The 21,630-nt window shown below is 45.8% G+C and overlaps 2 protein-coding genes across 4 annotated transcripts; both read right to left on the bottom strand.

The window, feature by feature from the left end:
• Window positions 1-2,870: 2,870 nt before the first annotated feature.
• Window positions 2,871-11,972, bottom strand: SF3B6 (splicing factor 3b subunit 6). Its single transcript, XM_010358489.2, has 4 exons — window positions 11,737-11,972; window positions 9,330-9,448; window positions 3,317-3,455; window positions 2,871-3,147 (listed from the first exon to the last, which is right to left on the bottom strand). The coding sequence occupies exons 1-4, from the start codon at window positions 11,764-11,766 to the stop codon at window positions 3,058-3,060; spliced, it is 378 nt and encodes a 125-aa protein (XP_010356791.1). The 5' UTR covers window positions 11,767-11,972; the 3' UTR covers window positions 2,871-3,057.
• Window positions 2,871-20,875, bottom strand: LOC104658450 (quinone oxidoreductase PIG3). 3 transcript variants are annotated; one of them, XR_004054242.1, is made up of 9 exons: window positions 20,396-20,875; window positions 19,900-20,042; window positions 18,600-18,867; window positions 16,560-16,772; window positions 14,640-14,836; window positions 12,748-13,007; window positions 11,737-12,043; window positions 3,317-3,455; window positions 2,871-3,147 (listed from the first exon to the last, which is right to left on the bottom strand). XR_004054242.1 is itself a non-coding variant. In XM_030920709.1 (7 exons), the coding sequence occupies exons 2-7, from the start codon at window positions 20,035-20,037 to the stop codon at window positions 12,825-12,827; spliced, it is 1,002 nt and encodes a 333-aa protein (XP_030776569.1). In that variant the 5' UTR covers window positions 20,038-20,042; window positions 20,396-20,875; the 3' UTR covers window positions 12,680-12,824. The 3 variants fall into 3 exon arrangements, 2 of the variants coding, with proteins under 2 accessions (XP_030776569.1, XP_010356792.1); XM_030920709.1 differs by lacking the exons at window positions 2,871-3,147; window positions 3,317-3,455; window positions 11,737-12,043 and adding an exon at window positions 18,949-18,951 and having other exon boundaries at window positions 12,680-13,007; XM_010358490.1 differs by lacking the exons at window positions 2,871-3,147; window positions 3,317-3,455; window positions 11,737-12,043 and having other exon boundaries at window positions 12,680-13,007.
• Between the last annotated feature and the right edge of the window lie 755 nt (window positions 20,876-21,630).

The following is a 21,630-nucleotide window of genomic DNA, read 5'->3' as shown; positions in this document are numbered from 1 at the left end:
GGGCCATAGTTGGGGTTATTCTTTTTTTTTTTTTTTTTTAAGCATTTATTTATTATTTTTTAAAAAATAGAGATAGGGGAATCTCACTATGTTGCCCAGGCTGGTCTCGAACTCCTGGCCTCGAGCTATCTTCTCTCCTCAGCCTCCCAAAGTGTTGGGATTACGGGTTTAAATCACTGCACTCAGCCAATAGGGTTTTCTATCAGCGACGACTTGCAAATGTTTCAAGATTGAGGAGGGAGGGGCTGGTAACAGGTACTGCTAGTGTTCCTCATAGACCCACTGATACATGTCACATGGTGTCATATATATGCTATGAGGCCATGTCATCTTGGCTACATGATCTACCTTTTTTGTCTCCAAGAAATCCTGGCTGTATTCCTTTGCTGAGGGTGGAGGAGTTAATGAAGAAGCAGAGGTTTAGGATGCAGAAAATAAGAGAAAGGAACTGCCTTGCATTTTAGTCACCCAAAGTCCCTGTGCTCACCTCTACTGTGGGACTAGACCAGCCAGAAGGTATTTCCTTCAGAATGTCTTGGTTCCTGGCTTTCTTTGATGACACAGATGCCTATAATAATTTCTTAGAAGTCAGCCTGCATAAAAGACATATGCATATTTTCTCCTGTGACACCAATAAGATAACTAAATATGGCATCAAGGACTATTTCAGGTGCCCACTACGGGGCATATAAAAGATCTTGGTCTAGAGTATTTATAGCTGAGGTGGGTCAAAGAAGACACCCACTAAGAGAACTCCCCCAAAAGTGCAAACACATACTGGCTAGCACCTGGAGAGGACAGGCTAGGCTCTGCAGGTAAACTGGGAAATGAACCATTTTACTGGAGCTTTAAAAGATGCAGAAAATTATGATGCAGTATACTAATGAGTTTGGACACTGGCCTGTGAAAGCCACTAAAGTTGTTAAACAGAAGAGCAATAATAAGATCAAGGTCACATCAGTTGTTTTCAAACTTTCAGTCAATGAATTCTCTATTCATACAAATTTTTTCTTAGAAATTCAAAAATTTAACCTAGATGAAAGTCAAGCAGCTCTGGCACACATGTGTGCACATATAAACAGTCATCTGTTGTACTCTTAAAAGCATTTGAAAAACTGAGCTTTGGATGCCTTGTGCAAAGGACTGATCGTAATTATATCCTCAGCATCTTGGTGCAGTACTGTGTACAGAGTGGGGGGGTCAGTGTTTGTCCACTGAGTGCAAGTTCTTGTAACTTAATTGGGACAAGATATGGAATTTCCAAATTAGAGGGAAGTTTTAAAAGTCTTAACTTGGGGGGGCCGGGCGCGGTGGCTCAAGCCTGTAATCCCAGCACTTTGGGAGGCTGAGACGGGCGGATCACGAGGTCAGGAGATCGAGACCATCCTGGCTAATACGGTGAAACCCTGTCTCTACTTAAAAATACAAAAAACTAGCCGGGCGACGAGGCAGGCGCCTGTAGTCCCAGCTATTCGGGAGGCTGAGGCAGGAGAATGGCGTAAACCCGGGAGGCGGAGCTTGCAGTGAGCTGAGATCTGGCCACTGCACTCCAGCCTGGGTGGCAGAGCAAGACTCCGTCTCAAAAAAAAAAAAAAAGTCTTAACTTTAGGTCACGAAATTCAGCTAACATATATCAATCCAAATGATGGACTGGTCATGATTGCTAATAGAAGGAATTTTTCCTTGTTATTAAAACAGCTACACCAGAGGCAAGCTAGCCTGCCACTTAGACAAATCACACTCTAAGTTTTAAAGTCCAATTTCAGTTTTTCCCTTACAAGAAAGTCTTTTAAAATTTCTTTTTACATTATCTAAAGGCATACCATGCATTACAAAAACCAATAATGCACTCATAAAAGCATTCAAAAGAAAATTACAGCTGTGGCTCCTTTCTTACCTGCCCACCCCTAGAAATGACTCTACTCTCTTACACTGCTTTCAAAAAACATTCAGATACAATTAAAAGCAGACTTGATGCTCTTTGTCCATTGAAATGATTTAGTGTATGTACCCTTCAAATTGATTTTAGGTTCCAATTACACACAAAACAATTAGTCCATGTTTTTCCATTTGGTCCATGCCTAAGCAATAAAAAGCAAATCACGGCTATATTCTCCCAAGCTGCCATGATGATGAATGGGGTAATAACCATACTATTTCCATGTCATGGGAACTTATGATAGTAAGAATGAGCATTAAGTATTTTATTTATGGTAAAGATATATTATGAACTAAGATCCAAAATATATACAGATGCTTAATAACTAAAGGAAAAGGCTACATAAATACAATCTTAGACATATAACAACCAACACCACTACCCAAGCAGCTTGCTCTCAAATTTCTACCAATGTGACAACCATTATGTACCCATAATAATTTTTTAAAAAATTTAAAGAGGCAAATCTAAGTTTCTAACAACGTACTATCATCTAAATGACCATTTCTATAATAGACCTCTGTTCTAAAGGCAAGGGTACCCATATTGACAAAGGTGTTTTGTTAACTATAAAGCAAGCATTATTCACATGTAAAGGCTTGGTTAATAACTGGTTGTTATCACACCAGCTTTGTATGTTAGCATTTTATTCATTCAACCAACATCATGAGCTTTGGTTTCCTCACCTGCAAAATGCAAATACCTATCTTCACTGAGTTGTTATGAAGGTTTAATTATTAATAGACATTCAATAAACAGCAAGTTCCTTTGACGGCTAAGCACTGCACCAGGCCCTGGAGGCATTAAGAATTTACATTAAGAGGTCCTCTTTTCAAGAAGCACGGAATCCCTAGGAGCACCTACAATTCTTGATAAGCTTCCACTGTTTTTTCCTGGTATCAAAGAGGAAGGGAAAGTTCAAGAGAAAAGATTGAGGTGTTTCACAAAAAGCTGTAAGTTTATTAACACAATGTATTCTAATATGTATCAAAGTTTCAAGTAGCTCATGTTGAACCTCAAATTAGAAATCACAATATTTAGTATTAATTAAAAAGGAAAAAAAAAGTGGAAAATTGTCATTCATGGGATTTAGTCCAAAATGAAAATGTAGAAAACATTTATTTTGGTGGATCTGTGTTGATGCCGTATTTCTCCTTGAGAAGCTTCAACTGTTCCTCCTTTTTCTTTGTGTCCATCTTCTGAAATGCCTGGAAATGTGGTAAGCACCAAAATTAAATTACCAATCTACAGCCAAATGAATTTCATCAATAGCATTAGCCAAAAAACAAAGTCACAGTAGACATATATCATCACAGTACAGTTCTACACTAATTCTCAAATGAGATCACTACACAATGAGAACTTTGCTATACTTACTCTGTTGGCATTATAGTACAAAACCACAAGGTATCTGTTACAAACATTGAATCCCGATAGGTGATCACATGCATTCTTGGCATCAAAGATGTCCTCATAGACCACATAAGCTGTTCCTCTAGTTTCAGGTGTGTTCCCCCTGGAGAGTTAAATCAAATTTAATTAAGATATACATTTACCGAGCATTGATAGTTGACTTACAGAACTGTCTTTTAAACTGGCAACTGTCTTTTAAAAACAGTAAATTAAAATATGTTTTTAGTTAAGTATTTTGAAATCAACCTGAAACAATTAGAGGAAATAAACACGGATAGAGACAATGGATAAACCTGTAATTTCTTGAATTAGGTAATTTTGCTTTTCGCTTTTATCTTAAGTAGATATAAGCTGACTGTCACATCAGGAATACTAAGAACACAGCTACTACACAGAACAGCCTTGTGAGTTGTGGGGACTACAGGTGCTCCTGCCACCCTGACTGGCTCTACGATGTCTTTGTTTTGTTTTGTTTTTGTTTTTTTTGAGATAGAATCTCATTCTGTTGCCTAGGCTGAAGTGTAAGTGGCACGATCTCAGCTCATTGCAACCTCTGCCTTTCAAGTTCAAGTGATTCTTGTGCCTCAGCCTCCCAAGTAGCTGGGACTGCAGGCATGTGCCATCAAGCCCAGTTAATTTTTGTATTTTTAGTAGAGACAGGGTTTCATCATGTTCCCCAGGCTGGTCTCAAACTCCTGATCTCAAGTGATCCGCCTGCCTCAGCCTCCCAAGGTGTTGGAATTACAGGCATGGGCCAACACAAACAGTCTACATTCATTTTTAATACAACTCAAATGCTAATGCATGATACAGCTGTGTGGCTAGGGAGAAGGGCTAGGCTTCTGCAAAGATGGGAGTGGAAGTGTGCTTGTGGATAAGGTTATCTGTGAGCCAGGGTAGAAAGCTGGAAGGTGGCTGGAAGTGGAAGCTGACCTTACTCATGGATACGGGGTTGCTGTTAGTGTAGGTATTCGTGGCCACTTCCTTCCTTCACCTCACCAACTTCCTCTGGGAGAGGTAGAGAGGTTTGAGGCGCAATGGAACACTAAACTGCAGGCAGCAGATGGCCATGTGACTGTTAGTGGAGACAATGGATAGAGGTCTCACTCAGTTCAGGCTCTGGGTGACAAGATGGCCCCCTTGCCTCCATCTGTGTTCCAACTACCCAGTGCAACTGTGGAATGAGGTTTAAGACTGTGGGCTGACTCTCCATCTGCCACAGTCCCTACATACGGTTGAGTAAAAGCAGTGGAGCCATGGGAAGAGGAGGTAGCTGCCTAGACTTGATCTAGGACAGGACTATAGTCCGGGCCCTGCTCAAGCTTGTGCTTCCTGTAAAATTGAAAAGGTATAGGGTACTGCAGGTGATTGGAGGGTGCCACTGTCAATGAATGCGCTCACTTTGTCAGGTTGTGTAGGCCTGACGAGGGGTTTTAGAATGTTCTTTAGGCTCTGGGAAGTCTTAACAACTTTCAGACTTTTGACTTTTAAAAACTTAATAAGATTTTCAGTTCCTTAAGAGCAAAGGTGATCTTATGCGTACTTCATTTACTCCTTTAGTGCCATGCATAAGGCAGATGCTAATATGCCTTTGAAAAGTCGAGATCTACTTTCTCCTATCAATTCTCTCACACACACTTTGTCCAGGAAGCTCAAAACAAAACAAAGCAACTCTCTTTCTTCCTCTTGTATCTTCTTAGGAACTAGAATAGGGATAGACACTAACCCCACTTTAAAGACTCTCCATCTTAAGTGTCCCAGCCCTACTATACTATAATTTGAACTTTTAAAAGCATGTCTTTGTACCTACCACGTATTGGACACTGAGCTAACATTATTTTCTTATTTTTTTGAGACAGAGTCAAGCAATTCTCGTGCAGGTGTGCGCTACCATGCCCGACTAATTTTTGTATTTTTAGTAGAGTTGGGGCTTTGCCATGTTGGCCAGGCAGGTCTCGAACTCCTGGCCTCAAGTGATCCACCCACCTCAGCCTCCCAAAGTGCTGCAATTTTCTTGACTGGCATTAAAATCTTACAGTAGGAATAAGAACACCTAAGCATGTAACTTAGCCTCTCTGAGCTTCGGCTGCTTCACCTGTCCAGTGCCATCAGGCTCTATCACATGCCCTACCTTCCATGTGGGTTTAATAATCAAAAGAGGTAACAAGTATAAAAGAGTTTTAAAAAATACAAAGTACCAAGTGTCTGCTACATGCCAGGTAGGGTCAAACCAAATCATCCTGATTTGATTGGGACTGTCCAGGTTTTAGCACTGAAAAGTCCAGTGTCCCAGAAAATCTCTCAGTACTGGGAAAACTGGGAAGGTTGGTCACCCTAGTGCCAGGTGCCAGGTATACAATAAAGCATGATCATAGTAATGGAACAGAAAAACAGCTGTTTCTCAATCTATAATTTAGACCTAAGCTCCTGTACCCTAAACTTCTACTAACCTATTCAACACATATAGACTATGTTCTTTCTGTGACAAGCACTAGAAATACAATAGTGAAAAAGACAAGCATCATCCCTTCCTTCCTTCAAGTTTATATTCAGGCAGTAGAAAGACATTACATAAATATTAAATCATCATAAATCTTTTTTGTTTGTTTGTTTTTGAGACGGAGTCTCACTCTGTCACCCAGGCTAGAGTGCAGTGGCGCAATCTTGGCTCACTGCAACCTCCACCTCCTGGGTTCAAGCGATTCTTCCTGCCTCAGCCTCCTGAGTAGCTGGGATTACAGATGCGCGCCACCATACCCAGCTAATTTTTTTTTTTTTTTTGAGATGGAGTTTCGCTCTGTCGCCCAGGCTGGAGTGCAGTGGCCGGATCTCAGCTCACTGCAAGCTCCGCCTCCCAGGTCTACGCCATTCTCCTGCCTCAGCCTCCCGAGCAGCTGGGACCACAGGCGCCCGCCACCTCGCCCGGCTAGTTTTTTGTATTTTTTAGTAGAGACGGGGTTTCACCGTGTTAGCCAGGATGGTCTCGATCTCCTGACCTCGTGATCCGCCCGTCTCGGCCTCCCAAAGTGCTGGGATTACAGGCTTGAGCCACTGCGCCCGGCCTAATTTTTGTGTTTTTAGTAGAGACGAGGTTTCACCATGTTGGTCAAGCTGGTCTCAAACTCCTGACCTTGCGATCTGCCCACTTTGGCCTCCCAAAGTGCTGGGATTACACGTGTGAGCCACTGCGCCCGGCCCTGAAATAATTATAAATCTTAAGAAATGTTTCGGCTTGGCATGGTGGCTCATGCTTGTAATCCCAGCACTTTAGGAAGCCGAGGTGGGAGGATCACCTGAGGTCAGGAGTTCAAGACCAGCCTGGCCAACATGGTGAAACCCCATCTCTACTAAAAATACAAAAATTAGCCAGGAATGGTGGTGGGTACCTGTTAATCCCAGCAACTTGGGAGGCTGAGGCTGGAGAACCACTTGAACCTGGGAGGCAGAGTTTGTAGTGAGCCAAGATCGTGCCACTGTACTCCAGCCTGGGCAACAAGAGCAAAACTCCATCTCAAAAAAAAAAAAAAAGTGTTTCATAAAAGAAGTAGAAAGCTGTAACAGATAGGGAAACAGGGAGCTACTTCAGCTAGGGTGGTCAGGGAAAACCTCTCTGACAAGGTGACATTGAAGCTGAGACCTGAAGAATGAGAAGGAGCCAGGCATGAGATGAGCTGGTGAAAACCATTCCAGATACAAGGAAAATAGAAGCACAAACGTTCTGAGCTGCTCTGCACTCTTCTTAAGATGCCCCTGCTTTATTCCCTGTCCTTTCATTTTGGCTTTTTGAAACATTCTCTAACTTCACTGATTTAAGCATCCTTTAATTAAGTACTATCAATAAACTTTATAATGTCTTTATAAACCAATCACAACCACTTTTTATATTATTATTCTATTTTCTTTTCTTTTTTTTGAAACAGGGTCCCACTCTGTCACCCAGACTGGAGTGCAGTGGTGTGATCTCAGCTCACTCACTGCAGCCTCAGCCTCCCAGGTTTAAGCGATTCTCCCACTTGAGCCTCCTGAGTAACTGCATTACAGGCACGTGCCACCATGCCCAGCTAATTTTTGTATTTTTTTGGTAGAGATGGGGTTTCACCATGTTGGCCAGGGTGGTTTCGAACTCCTAATCTCTGGTGATCTGCCTGTCTTGGCCTCCCAAAGTGCTGGGACTGGAGTCACCGCATCTGGCCTCTTCTACTATTTTCTATATTATTCATTTAGTATACATTGGGTGCTTACCATGTATCGCACAAGTGCTATCAACACAAAACCAAAAATAATATATGGTATGAGCCCTGGAGGAACTCACAGCCTCCCCAGGGTGACAGATGAGTATAGAGACAACAGCAAAACCACGTGTTAACCTAGGAGAGACACATGGAAATGCTACAGGAGCAGAGGAGTGGCTAATGTACACTGGGAAGGAAAACTGATAAAGTACCTTCACAGACACTGTCTCATTTCATTCAAACTAAAATTCTCTTAAGATAGTAGGTTAGGAAGACTATTTCATAGATAACTGAAGCCCAGATAAGGTTAAATATTTTCTCCAGTTTCATAAGAGTAGGCAAGCCAGTATTTTAACCCAGGCCTTACAACCAATCCATGCTGTTTCCACATTAAAAGCTAAAAGGCCACCACCCAGATTATCTCATACTTGAACAGAAAACCAAAAAATCTAGGCAACTAGTCACACACATGGCTAGTAACAAGGCCTGAAGTAGAATCTTGTCTCCTGATCCCCAAGTCAGGAATTCGCCATGTTGGCCAGGCAGGTCTTGAACTCCTGACCTTGTATACCATTCTTTATATATCTAGAGCAGGGTTTCTTAACCTAGAGTCCGTGTATCCCCTGAAATATATGCAACATGTGTGCATTCTTCTGTAGAGATGGTCTAAAGCTTTTATCAGATGCTCAAAGGACTGAGACCTCCTAAAAAGGACAGCTGGTCTTAACACGTTTACTTTCATCCCCATCTGAGTACCAATGATCATGTATTTCCAGCTCTTGGTTTACTCTCTGGAGGGACTGTGTCATTCAAAAGGAGGGCCCTCAAGACCTCATAGTCCTAAAGCCAGGAAGGAGCTCTCAAGTCATACAACACAGAATTCTGACTAGAAATAAAAACTTTATATGTAGTCATTACTGGGGTAAAATAATACTTTTTTAAAAATAAAAGCTTTAGAAATCCTTTCAGATGGACTCTTAAGTCACTAGCCTTTTCATATGAGTTAGAGTATCAGGGGCTATGTATGGTACTGTGTAATGCAGAGGTTCAATTTAGAGTCAGAAGAATTTACCACTAAGCACTGTAAGACTAGAAATGTACTTTACTCTCAGGGCTATAGTTTTGTTGATCCAAATAAAAGCACTTATTATGGTTAATGGTATTCAGTAGATGTCCAGTAAATGTCACTTGAAGGTATGAGCCCCAATCTTTATATTAAATTAAAACATAAATGCTTGTAATTAGATGTTTTCCTCTATACTTTCAAATCTTCAATTGAAAGAGCTGTAGTTGAAAATATCACTTTTTTCTGTTACTTTTATACATTTTTACTTATTCAGAAATTCTGGAGTTATTTAAAGAGACAGTGATGATTGTTGAGAAAATTATAGAGCTACTGCATACAAAAAACATAGTGTAACAGCTAGCTTTACAAATAATGGGTAGGCAATAAATCTTAGTTCTTTCCTTTCTCAACCAGTTTCCTCAAAACATTCATTATTACTTCAATGAATGCTTTGAGGAAACTCAAATCCTCTTCTTGGCTCTCATTGAGCGGATCATTAGGGTCTCAGTAGGTTTTTTCCCTCCTTCAAAAAGATCTCATCTCTTTGATCTCAATCTGTTAGTCTCTAGGCTCTTGGTAAGGGTTGCTGCACCGCACACAACACAGGGTGGCCTCATCGTCAGCTAAAATTCTGATTACAGATTATGCTATTTTCTTTAAATGACTCAGTAAGACTCACACTCTGATTTGACGAATAGGTCCGTATTTCCCAAATATATCATACATTTCTTCAGCTGTGATTTTGTATGGCAAATTTCTTATATACAGTATCCGATTTACTTCAGGTGGAAGTCGAATCTAAAATGAGAAGTATGTATTGTTATTATAATTAGGGGCAGAAGTGCTACCATTTAAAAAAATTCTTAATGATACATAATAATAAAAAGCCAAGAATAAGAGGTATAATTTGATGTTTCTGAAAATGGGAAGATCTTTGAAAAAGCAACAAGAGGCTGGGTGCAGTGGCTCATGCCTATAATCCCAGCACTTTGGGAGGCCAAAGTGGGAGGATCACTTGAGCCCAGGAGTTTGAGACCAGCCTGGACAACACAGTGAGACCCCCATCTCTAGAAAAAATTTTAAAAATTAGCCAGGCATGGTAGTAGGTATCTGTAGGCCTTCGCAAACCTTACCACCATCAGTCCTGCTAACACCTGAGTTGGGCTGTACCCTCTTCCCTGCCTATCCCAGGAGATGACCCTGATTCTTGTTTCCTGGAGAAAATAGACATGACCAATTGGTAAATACTTTTCATCTACATCCAACTGCTTTTCCTCTATTACTACGCCAACCTTCATCTGCTAAAAACCTCCACTTCTGGACTTAACCTATCTTTCTTCCATATCATGTTTCTCACACCCTGCTGGATTGCTCCCATTGGCATAACAACACACCTATATCACACATCTTTTAAAAAGTCAACTATCTGGCCAGGTGCGATGGCTCATGCCTGTAATCCCAGCATTTTGGGAGGCCAAGGCAGGTGGATCACTTGAGGTCAGAAGTTCGAGACCAGCCCGTCCAACATGGAGAAATCCTGTCTCTACTAAAAATACAAAAATTAGCCGGGTGTGGCAGTGGGTACCTGTAATCCCAGCTACTCAGGAGGCTGAGGCACAAGAATTGCTTGAACTCAGGAGACAGAGGTTGCAGTGAGCCAAGACTGCGCCACTGCACTCCAGCCTGGGCAACAGAGTGAGAGTCTGTCTCAAAAAAAAAAAAGTCAGCTATCATCCAATTTCCCTACTTCCTATTTACATGAGAACTCATGGACAGAGTGTCTTTGGTGTTTCCATTTTCTCAACTTTCACCATCTTTTCACTCCACTGCAATCAAGTTTTCATCCACTGAAATGATTCCTATCATCAAGGTCACCAAAAGTCTCCATTTACATATCCAATGGTCAATTGTCTGTCTTTTCTTTCTTTTTTGATTTTTTTTTTTTTTTTTTTGAGACGGAGTCTCGCTCTGTCACCCAGGCTGGAGTGCAGTGGCCTGATCTCAGCTCACTGCAAGCTCCGCCTCCCGGGTTTACGCCATTCTCCTGCCTCAGCCTCCCAAGTAGCTGGGACTACAGGCGACCGCCACCTCGCCCGGCTAGTTTTTTTTTGTATTTTTTTATTAGAGACGGGGTTTCACCGTGTTAGCCAGGATGGTCTCGATCTCCTGACCTTGTGATCCGCCCGTCTCGGCCTCCCAAAGTGCTGGGATTACAGGCTTGAGCCACCGCACCCGGCCTTTTTTTTTTTATTATTTTTTTTTTTGAGTGAGGGTCTTGTTCTGTCTCTTGGGCTGACGTGCTGTGCAGTGGTACAATCATGGCTCAAGACAGCCTTGAATCTCTGGGCTCAAGCAATCCTCCCACCTCAGACTCCCAAAGTGCCGGGATTACAGGCATGAGCCACCTCGCATACCCTAACTTCATCGTATACCTCTAAGCGTTTTACAGTTGACTAATCTCTCTTTTGAGTTTTTTTTTTAAAGTTTCCATAACACTGCACTCTCAAACACTAGAATGTAAGCAGAAGGACTTGTTTTATTCACGGCTGTATTCCCAATACGTAAGACTAGTGTCTGGCACATAGTAGCTGTTCAATAAATATAACTGATGAATTATGTCCCACATGGCAAGCAGAATACATAGTAGGTGCTCAAAAAATATTGTTTTAATTAATATATTAATGAAGGATCCGAAAAGCTCCAAGATCTGAGAGGAATCCCAGGCCCCAATTGTTGGTGAACCATTAAGTTAGTTGAGAACTCTTCTGCGCTATCGACTTTAAGCCAAGGAGATAATCCTAACGCCAAGTCCTTAGGTGCAGGTCACGCAAAGAGACTACAGGGGTTAACACTATCACTGACACTAGGGTAGAGACTAAGGAACTCTCAAAAGGGGTGGGGGCAGAAATGTCGCTCAAGGAGCATATCTCTGAGAATGGGGCCAGGATAGTGTCTTCGCTGACAAGGTAGGAATTCTGGAGTTCTCCGCTCTGGGGACGGGGGAGGGGCAAGAATGCTCCGATCCACGCCGCTAATAAAGTCAAACTCGAAGTTCTCCCAACCTCCGCAGAACACCCGGTACTCACGTTCGCCCTCTTGGCCGCTTGCATCGCCATCTTGGCGGGCTGATAAGGTTACCGTAGCAGATACTGAAATTCCTCCGGAGCTCGCTCGGTTTCAGGCGTTACACCGCTAGACGCAGGACATCAACAACCAGGACCCGCCGGAAGCTGTTACAGCAGAACAGCGCAGTCTCACGCCGAGACGCGCTGACGTAGCAGCCCCCTTCGAATACACTCCGGGGTAAAACCGAGCCTGAGACGCGAGGCCGGAAGATGGAAACGCGAGTTCAAGACACTTCCGGGCTCTGTAGCGTAAAGGGTGGGGCGTAGCCTGCAAAAGGCGGGATGTTCCGGTAGGGGAGGCCCTCCCTGAGCAAAGGGACCTGGGTGGAAGGGGCGGGGCCTGAGGAGGGCGGTGAGCTGGGGCGGGACCCAGGTGAGTAATTGGGGAGCGGAGGAGGCGGGGCTTGAGGAGGGTTATGACAAGTAGGGAGGGGCCCAAGTGAGTAGCGGGAGGGGGCGGGGCCTGAGGAGGGCGGTGAGAGGTGGAGTGCGGCCCAGGTGAGTAGCGGAAGTGGTCGCGTCCTGAGGAGGGTGGTGGAGGTTCGGCGGGGCCCAGACGTGTAGCGGGAGGTGGTGGGGGCTGAGGAGGGCGGCGAGAGGTGGGGTGGGGCCCAGGTGAGTAGCCGGTAGGGCCGGGGCCTGCTGTGGTGCCCCCGTGCGGGGCGCGCGGGCAGGTGCGGGAGATGCGATGGTGGACCTGAGCCTCTAGCCGTGCTCAAGGCGGAGTCTGCGGGGTTCTGGCGGCTTGTGTCACGACTGACGTTGTAACTATACCCAGAACCTCCGACCCTGGAGGGGCGCTCAGGTCGAGCCTCAGCTGATCGGGCCTCTGAAATCCCCGCTGCGACGCCCGCCGGACTCCCTCCCCAACCCCGCCGCGGCGGCCGCAGTCCGCGTGCCACCCTTCCAGTCCACTCTTTATTTCCTTGGACCAGCTTTAAACGGCTCTGGAGGAAGCACCGGGTTTCTTGCCTGTTTATTGTGAATCTTCTCCAGGTTTGCTCTAGAAAGGCCTGGGGTGGCCGCGTCCTGTCTTGCCCCCTCCTCCTTCACTGGGGCAGTTCCAGGACGATCTTGCCTAGGTTTTTGTTGGCCTCCATGTACTTATGGGCCTCCTGGATTTCGGTCACTGGGTAGATTCTGTCCAGAACCGGCAGTAGACGTTGGGGGCCCTCCGTGGAGAAGTGAGGCAGAATTTGCTCCGTGAAAGCATTCACCAGCATTTGCTTGTACTAAGACAAGGGAAAGGAGAGCATCAGCCTGGGGAGAGAGCCTCACCCCACCCTCCTCATCCTCATCAGCCTTCTTGCTCTCTCTGAAACCACATATCTGAAAAAGCATACGGGGACACTTAACCCCTCACTTCTTAGCATGTGTGTGCAATACCCCTGAAGGAGTGATGTGCCATCTCAGAATATGTCTGATAGGTATATTGTTTATTTTGAGGTGAAAACGTTGGAGAAATTGTAGTTTCAGAAAAGGATAGCTGACCTGTCTCTTCTTGCATGTAGCAAGTCATAAAGATTCCTGTGGGGGGGCACCCTCCCCATACTAGGGCAAGAAAATAGCCCTTATCACCGGACACTGGAAACAGGGCTACAGTGGAACTGAATAAGTACACTTAAGGAAGTAACCCTTATCTTCCACTAGTTTTACGCCCCTCACCCCCATATATCTCCTAGTGACTTCCCTAGAAATTTACTATCCCAGCCCGATTTTGTCTTATTTCTTCTCAAATTTATTGTTCTTTGTCTAAAAATTACAAAAGCATCTTACTTTGGCCAGATCACTTGAGCCTGGGAGTTTGAGATCAGCCTGGGCAACATGGTGAAACCATCTCTATAAAAAATACAAGCCAGGCATGGTGGTATGCCTTTGTCTTGGCTACCTAGGAGCCTGATTGTGCCACTGGACTTCAGCCTGGGTGACAGAGTAAGACCCTGTCTCCATAAAAAAAAATAAAAGTACATGCTTTTCTCCTGCCAATCCAGCCGAAGAGACCACATAGGAGCTAAAGCGGGGTTACAGGTGATCTCTGGCTCCCCTGTACCTCCAGATGTGTAACTTCTGTTCTGTACCAGGTAAAGACTGAAGGCTGTCACTGACAGCCTAAGAATTGTTTTTAAATAAAGGGTCTTCACCCAGGAGGCAGCCACAGATAGGACTCTTATAGGCTCAGTGCAAAAAGGATGCTTAAGTTCTCCTGTCCCCTCAGCTGGTGCAAAACCCTATGGTGGAAACATTCCCAAAGCTGGTACCTGCTAGACTGCCAGATGCATATTTCAGGAGCATATAATTTTTTTTTTTTTTTTGAGATGTGTTTTTGCTATGTTGCCCACGCTGAGGTACAGTGTCTATGCGCAGGTGCAATCATAGCTCACTGCAGCCTTGAAACTCCTGGACTCAAGCAGTCCTCCACCTCAGCCTTCCAAGTACCTGGGACTACAGGCGAGTGCCACTGTGCCCGGCATGGAACCTATAATCTGTTGAAGGCCAAGGCTTACTTATTTTTTACTCACTTAAGAGTCTTTCTTAACACACTGAGATGAATTCTGCCTTTGAAAACAAAGTCTTGGAACTACTTGAAATACTTCCTAATATGGTCAGTGCTTTGTTCATTCTATTAGAATGTTCAGATAACGTGTGAAGTATCAGCTACACTTCTTTTCATGATACTGAAGCCTCTATCGACCAATCTGAATCAGTTCTCTGAAATCGGGTTCCCTATTTATCTTCAGAGGGGGAGATTTCTTCATAGAAACTAACCTCCCTAACCTAAGGTAGAGCTTCCTTTCTTGGGGTAATGTAAATGAACCACACTTTTCTGGGTTAAATCACATGTTTTCTTTTCATTCATTACTCACCTTATTGTCCCTAGATCTCAGCAAACTGGTGATCAGACTTCCTCGCTTAAAAAGTAGCTTTGAAAACAGGGGCCCATTGATGTCAGCTCCTCCCATCAGACCATAGAGAACCCAGCGACCATCAAGAGCCAGGCAGTTGACGTTCTTCTCCCAGTAGGATCCGCCTATGCAGTCTAGAATAAGATTAACTCCAGCACCTTCCATAGGAAACAGATTTGTGATGCTAGTCAGATATAGAAAGCTTGGTACAAAATAAGATACCATGGTATATTTGTGGATTATGGACATAAATACAGATGCAAGTGGTAAATCTAGAGGTTGGAATTAGAAATACTGCTTGAAGAACTGTTGTAAATGGAGTTTAGATAGCGGAACTCTATCACAGCATGTGTGAAGATCACCCTTTATGATGCTTAGCTACAGCAAGGGGGAAATGGGGCACCATGGCCTAGAGTCTCCTCTAATGCCAAAATAAGTACAGTCCCACTGACACCCAGACATGATTTAAAACAGAATACAGGAGGCCCAACCTAGGCTAGTTGTTCACATAGAAGTTGTTCACATAGAAGTTAGGAAGTATCCGCACTGGGTTATTGGAATTATAGGCTTTCTAGCTTTGGTTTCATCTCTCCTTCCTTCCTTCCTTCCTTCCTTCCTTCCTTCCTTCCTTCCTTCCTTCCTTCCTTCCTTCCTTCCTTCCTTCCTTCCTTCCCTCCTTCCCTCCCTCCCTCCCTCCTTCCCTCCCTCCCTCCTTCCCTCCTTCCTTCCTTCCTTCCTTCCTTCCTTCCTTCCTTCCTTCCTTCCTTCCTTCCTTCTCCCTTCTTCCTTCCTTCTTTCTTTTTCTTTTTTTTTTTTTTTGAGACAGAGTCTCGCTCTGTCGCTCAGGCTGGAATGCAGCGGTGCGATCTCGGCTCACTGCAAGCTCTGCCTCCCGTGTTCACGCCATTCTCCTGCCTCAGCCTCCCGAGTAGCTGGGACTACAGGCACCTGCCACCATGCCCAGCTAATTTTTTTGTATTTTTAGTAGAGACGGAGTTTCACCATGTTAGCCAGGATGGTCTCAATCTCCTGACCACATGATCCACCCGCCTTGGCCTCCCAAAGTGCTGGGATTACAGGCATGAGCCAGAGTGCCCAGCCCTCCTTTTCTACTCACATGAAAAATGGAGGCCAGGCATGGTGGCTCATGCCTGTAATCCCAGTACTTTGGGAGGCTGAGGCAGGCAGATCACCTGAGGTAAGGAGTTTAAGACCAGACTGGCCAACATAGTGAAACCCCATCTCTACTAAAAATACAAAAATTAGCTGGGTGTGGTGGTGCGCCCGTGATCCCAGCTACTCAGGAGGCTAAGGCCTCCTGAGTAAGAATTGCTTGAACCTGGGAGGCAGAGGTTGCAGTGAGCCGAGATCAAGCCACTACACTCCATCCTCAGTGACAGAGCGAGACTCCATTTCAAAAAAAAGAAAGAAAAGAAAAATGGAAAGGGATGAGCCAAAAATAGACACATCTGGCTTTGGAATACAGCAGTGTGCACATCTACTCACTCATTTAGGGTGCTATCACCCAACCCTACCATGCCCGGCTCCAAACTTGTCTCTGCCTCCAAGTCTCCTGTTAACTAAGTGTAGAATGGCTGGTTGGGAAGAAAAGGTGCTGGATAATTCTAGACCAAGTCTGCGTGGTCTAAAGTGTGGATGAATCTTATCTCTTGCAAGAATGCACATGGAAACCATCTTAGATATAAATATGACTGCCTGTCTGCAGTGGTCAAATACCATAGTACTAGAATTTGGCCAGGGCAGCTGTTGAGCACTTAGTAGAGGTAAGACTGATAGACAGCATTGGCAACTTCGAGACTGGTGGGGATTTTATTTAATCATCTCTTAAATTCCTGCTGAACTGTAGAAACAGTTGTTTACCTTTGGTGAATTTCAGTGTTGCTTCAGAGAAATCCTCTTCTTTGTAATTGAATCCAGCAGCTGCTCCAAGCTTTTCTGCCATTTGAAGCTTTTGCTGGGAGCCAGCTGTGACCAGAGGAATAGCTCCAGCCATCCGGGTGAGTTGGATAGCAGCTGTGCCCACACCACTCAGACCTGCATGGATTAGCACATAGTCTCCAGCCTGAACGTTTCCTGTGACAGAAAGTACAGGGTTCTCTTTACTTTGCAACTACTACATATTCCCCACACAGGCATATTCTATCAGGATCACCTGGCCGTTGCACCAAATGCCAAATCGATCTTTTGCTTTTCCTTTTTTATTTGGTGGGGTGGAGGTGGGACGCTGTGACTCAAATACAAACCGTCTTGTTCTTTGGAGAAAGAAAAAGCATATTGACAATCCTTTTTTGTCTTATTTCCTCTGACTAAAGTGGAAAACAGCCTTTTGAAACAGGGCTGTAAGCAGTCACATCCATAATCTCTATTTTATCTATGGTATAACACCAAAATGCACATCTCTGACCTACACCTGAATAAGTAAGAACAACTACCGTTCCCGTGTCACCCACCACCCAAAGCCAGTCCTTGTAGAGTCTGAAATGCCTCTAGCTGGTCTTCCTGATCCAGGCAACAGGTAACCACCAGGCTCTTCTCCCTAAGATGGCACTTTTATTCCGTTATTCCTCCTCAAAATGTAAAGTGCTTCTCCATTGGCTTTTGCGTTGAGTCCAGACAGCTTGATATTCAAGGACACCATGATCTGGCCCCAGCTTCATTTTCCACAAATCACAATAGTCATCCTTCACTACTGACTGCAGTGGCTGGTCCCACCTTGATACTCTTCCCTTTTTTTTGAGACAGAGTCTCTCTTTGTCACCCAGGCTGGAGTACAGCCTCGTGATCTCAGCTCACTGCAAGCTCCACCCACCTGGGTTCACGCCATTCTCCTGCCTCAGCCTCCTGAGTAGCTAGGACTACAGGCACCCGCCACCACGCCTGGCTAATTTTTTGTATTTTTAGTAGAGACGAGGTTTCACTGTGTTTGCCAGGATGGTCTCAATCTCCTGACCTTGTGATCCGCCTGCCTCGGCCTCCCGAGGTGAGCCGAGGTCCGGCCTATTCTTACTTTTTCTTTGAGACAGAGTCTCACTCTACTGCCCAGGCTGGAGTACAGTGGCATGATCATGGCTCACTACAGCCTTGACCTTCCTGGGTTCAGGTGATCCTCCCAACTCAGCCTCCTGAGTAACTGAGACAACAGGCGTGCACCATCATGCCTGGTTAATTTTTGTGTTTTGTGTAGAAACAGGGTTTTGCCATGTTGCCCAGGCTGGTCTCGAACTCCTGGGCTCAAGTGATCCGTCTTCCAAACTGCTACTATTATAGGTGTGAGCCACCTTGCCTGGCCGATACTCTTTCTTAGGCCACCTTGGCATGCCTATATCCTTCACAAGTCTACCCACCCTTCAAAGCCTTCTCTTCCAAAAAGCTTTCTGACTACGCTTGTCCACACCATCTTTTCCCATCTCCAGTTTCTATTGTGGTTAGAGACAGGGCTATCCTTCTAAACTCTATGGTCATCTGATCTTATGCATATGTTGCCTTCTCAGTCACACTGCACTGTCTAAAGGCAAGGAAAAAGTCTTCTTAGATTCCCTTATGTGAGTTCTTGACTGTCCTTAATGGGATTGGGGAGGAATAAATGAGTCAATTGGCCCCATCTGTTGCACTGGGACCCCAGAGAGAAGTTCAGCATGATTTTGAGAAGCTGGGACTGCTGCTGAGCCTCTGGTGTTAAGGTGTACAGAAGTCTCCTATCTAGTGTTATCCAGACCTTCTATCTGCTAACCATGATTCTCAGCCTCAACATTAAACCCTTCTAACATGGTTTGAAGACCTGACAGTACAGGTGGTACAGCAGGGCCTGGGAGTGCCCTGGAGGATTGCTGGGATTCAAGGTGGCTGATTTATGAAGGTGTTGAGCCACATTGTGTGGAGTGAGCATGGAGGCCTCCTCACCCACAAGATGTAACAGCTGGAATGCGGTGAGCCAGGCCTCTGGGATGGCCGCAGCCTGGGGCAGGGTCAATCCTTCTGGGATAGGCATGAGGAGGCTTTCGGGGACAGTGACATACTGAGCCTGGCCCCCACCGGGAAGCAGAGCCATGGCTGCGTCCCCGATCTTCCAGTGTCCATGGCAGCCAGGCCCCAGCTCTGCCACGTGTCCAGATGCCTCAAGTCCCAAAATGTTGCTGGCTCCTGGAGGTGGGTCATACTGGCCTTCTCTCTGCAGAGAAAGAAGTGCACTAAGTGGTGAGCATGATCAGAAGGCTGTGTGTCACCACCCCTGGCCCCTCTTCCAACATACCGTCTTTTTTTTTCAGAAACAAATTTCAGGATGAAGTCAGGTTTTTGTAAGTCAGGAGAAGAGAAAGGAGAGGCCATTAGTTTTATGCAAATAAACTGGAGGTCACATGATCAGTGGATGTTATAACTGGTAGAGTCCTTAGCTATTTACCTCACCTGAACCCTTTGCTTTACAGATGGAGAAACTGAGTCCCAGACAGGGGAAAATATAGTCATGGGATTAGGAACCTTGATGATGGTTCCCATGCATCAAGCGTTAGGCTCTGTGCTCACTCACCCCAGTCCTCAGAAGCTGTAGAGCAGAGGGACTTAACCAGGAGTGTGTGGCAGAACCACCTGAGGAGTATTTCAAAGTACATGTGCCTGGGCCCCCATCACGTTTCTTTTGTGCCCCAGGGAATTCTGATGCACATTTCTGAATGACCACAACCAATGCAGCGGGCCCAGGTCAGTAAATCAGTAGCAGACAGAAGACAATTCTTATAGAATACTGCCAGCTGTCAGCTCTGGGACTCTCAGAGTGGAAAGAGTTAAGAGATCCTCAGAGCCACAAAGACCTCAGCTTGAATCCCAGCTCTTCTGCTTGCTAGTGTCATGGCCTTAGGCATACTGCTTAACCTTGCTGACCTTCAGTTTTCTTATCTGTAGAATGAAGACAATGAACAGGGTAGCCTGGGGAGTAAGTGTGCCCACACCCCACAACAATGTTAGTTCCGCCCTCCTTATCTGGAGGCCTGAGTGGCTATAGATTAGCTGGGGGTGGATTCTGCTTTGCAAATACTCCCCCTTGTTTTGTATGAACAAAAGGGGAGCCCTGGGTTTAGGTCTGGGAAGCCCCAGCGCATGTGCCTGTTGGGTGTGGGGCGGTGCACGCCTTCACGTCTGGTCAATGTCCACTGAATGCTGTTGAGAGGTAGTCCCACCCAACCCGGCACAGCTGAACCCTGGGTACCTGCATTAAGTCCGCCCGGTTCAGGGCACTGGCCGCCACCTTCAGGAGGACTTCACCCTCCCCCGGGCTCGGCTTGGCCACCTCCTTCACGTAGAGGTTTTCTGGTCCTCCCGGCTTGTCAAAGTGCACGGCTAACATGTTCTCTGAGGACAGAGGGCAGAACAGGACAGGGCAGAGCAGGCAGGGGCCGCTGTGTCCTCGCGGAGCAGCCCAGCCTCAGGCTGGCACCGCGGCGTCCCCTGCCGGCCAGTGCCTCGCTGCCGTGGTCTCCCGCGGACCCGGTCTCGGCCCCGAGCTCCTGCCTGGGAAGTCGTCGGCCGCCTCCAGACCGATCCCACCCGGAACACAGATGGGAACGGCGGGAAGTGGGATGGCGGTACAGGGCTGGATGCGGCACAGCAGGACAACGCCGAAGAGGATCAGGCAAATCACACTCCCTCTGAGTTGGAATCCCCCAGCCCTACCCGGGTCCCCGGCACCCGTGTGAGGTACTTACTCCTGGCCCGGCTCCCCTCCGGTGCACCAGGCGGCGCCGAGCGGTTCTGGCTCCTGCAGGTCCCGGTGGCATAGCACGAGCCCCAGAGTCCCAGTACTGCCTCTGCCTCCACCGGAATGGACGGCGGGACTTGGGGCAGCCGGAGGGGTGGGGCTAAGCAGAACCACCCTCCCTCTCTTTCCTCCTTTCCCCTTTAAAACGCAAAGTTAGAAGCGAGCAAATCAGATTTTCTTGTCCTTTTAGTCTCTGGAAAAGAGTCTTTCTCTCAGCTTGGCAGAAAGTGCGATTCTAGCTCTCACTGCAAGGAGAGGAAACTTCCTTCTCTCTAGGGAACGAGACCCAACCTCTTGGCAGGCGAATCGGTCCATTTTCCAGGCAAGGCCAGGCTTTTGGCACATTTATGTAGCAGGCTGGCATCCTGCCCATCTTGGGTATGGGTGGGCAAGCTGGGTGCTGCTAAGAGAAGAGAAAGGAGCCGTTGAGAGTGGGGGTGGGGAAGGAAGGCAAAACGCAGTCCTGGGATCCTTATCACGTCCCCTCCTCCTGACAGTCCCGGGGGAGAGGTTCAGCCCCAGGAGAAGGATACTGGCGATTTTGACTGGGTAAAAGCTGTATCCGTAAGCTACATGAAGATTTCTCAACCTCGGTACTGTTGACATTTTGGACTGGCTAGTTCGTTGTTGTACGAGATTGTCCTGTGCATTGTAGGATGTTTAGCAGCATCCCTGGCCTCCTCCCCACTACATATCCATAGCACTCCTTGTAAATTCCTGTTTTAGTAAGAATCTCCCATCCTTGACATCTGATCACTCTCAATATCTGATCAAGTTCCTCATCCTCCACCATCCCCCAAGTGATATCCGACTACCCTGGCCTGTCTTCAGTAAGAATCCTGTTAGGTCAGTTTAGATAGAATCCCCCTTACCCTTGATGCCTCTTCTTTTCCATCCACTGACCCCCTACACTGCCCCTTGGCTATACATTCCCACTTGTCCATGATGCATTCAGAGTTGATCCCGACCTGTCTCCTCCACTGCAACAACCCATTGCAGTGGTCCCTAAACCTGTAGTGATGGTGCTAAATGAAGTCTTCCTTAATGTGCTTTAACAAGGATCACTGAATAATTATTTATTTAACACAGCAGAGCAAAAGCCTATAGAGATGGAAATAATAAAATGATGGGACTTAAGGAAAAATTCAGGAAACCCTGCTATAAGAATAACAGGAATTTTAG

This window comes from Rhinopithecus roxellana, chromosome 17, assembly GCF_007565055.1.
Source record: "Rhinopithecus roxellana isolate Shanxi Qingling chromosome 17, ASM756505v1, whole genome shotgun sequence".
Classification (NCBI taxonomy): domain Eukaryota; kingdom Metazoa; phylum Chordata; class Mammalia; order Primates; family Cercopithecidae; genus Rhinopithecus; species Rhinopithecus roxellana.
This window is presented reverse-complemented; position numbering and strand designations above follow the sequence as displayed.

Coding starts and splice junctions, on each gene's coding strand:
- LOC104658450 (XM_030920709.1), bottom strand. CDS start 20,037: ATGTTAGCCGTGCACTTTGACAAGCCGGGAGGACCAGAAAACCTCTAC. Junction 16,773..18,599: donor CCAGCTGTTACATCTTGTGG/GTGAGGAGGCCT, acceptor TTTCTGTCACAG/GAAACGTTCAGGCTGGAGAC. Junction 13,008..14,639: donor TGAGATCTAGGGACAATAAG/GTGAGTAATGAA, acceptor CCCTTGTCTTAG/TACAAGCAAATGCTGGTGAA.
- SF3B6 (XM_010358489.2), bottom strand. CDS start 11,766: ATGGCGATGCAAGCGGCCAAGAGGGCGAAC. Junction 9,449..11,736: donor AAGCGGCCAAGAGGGCGAAC/GTGAGTACCGGG, acceptor TTCTCATTTTAG/ATTCGACTTCCACCTGAAGT. Junction 3,456..9,329: donor CCTATTCGTCAAATCAGAGT/GTGAGTCTTACT, acceptor TTAACTCTCCAG/GGGGAACACACCTGAAACTA.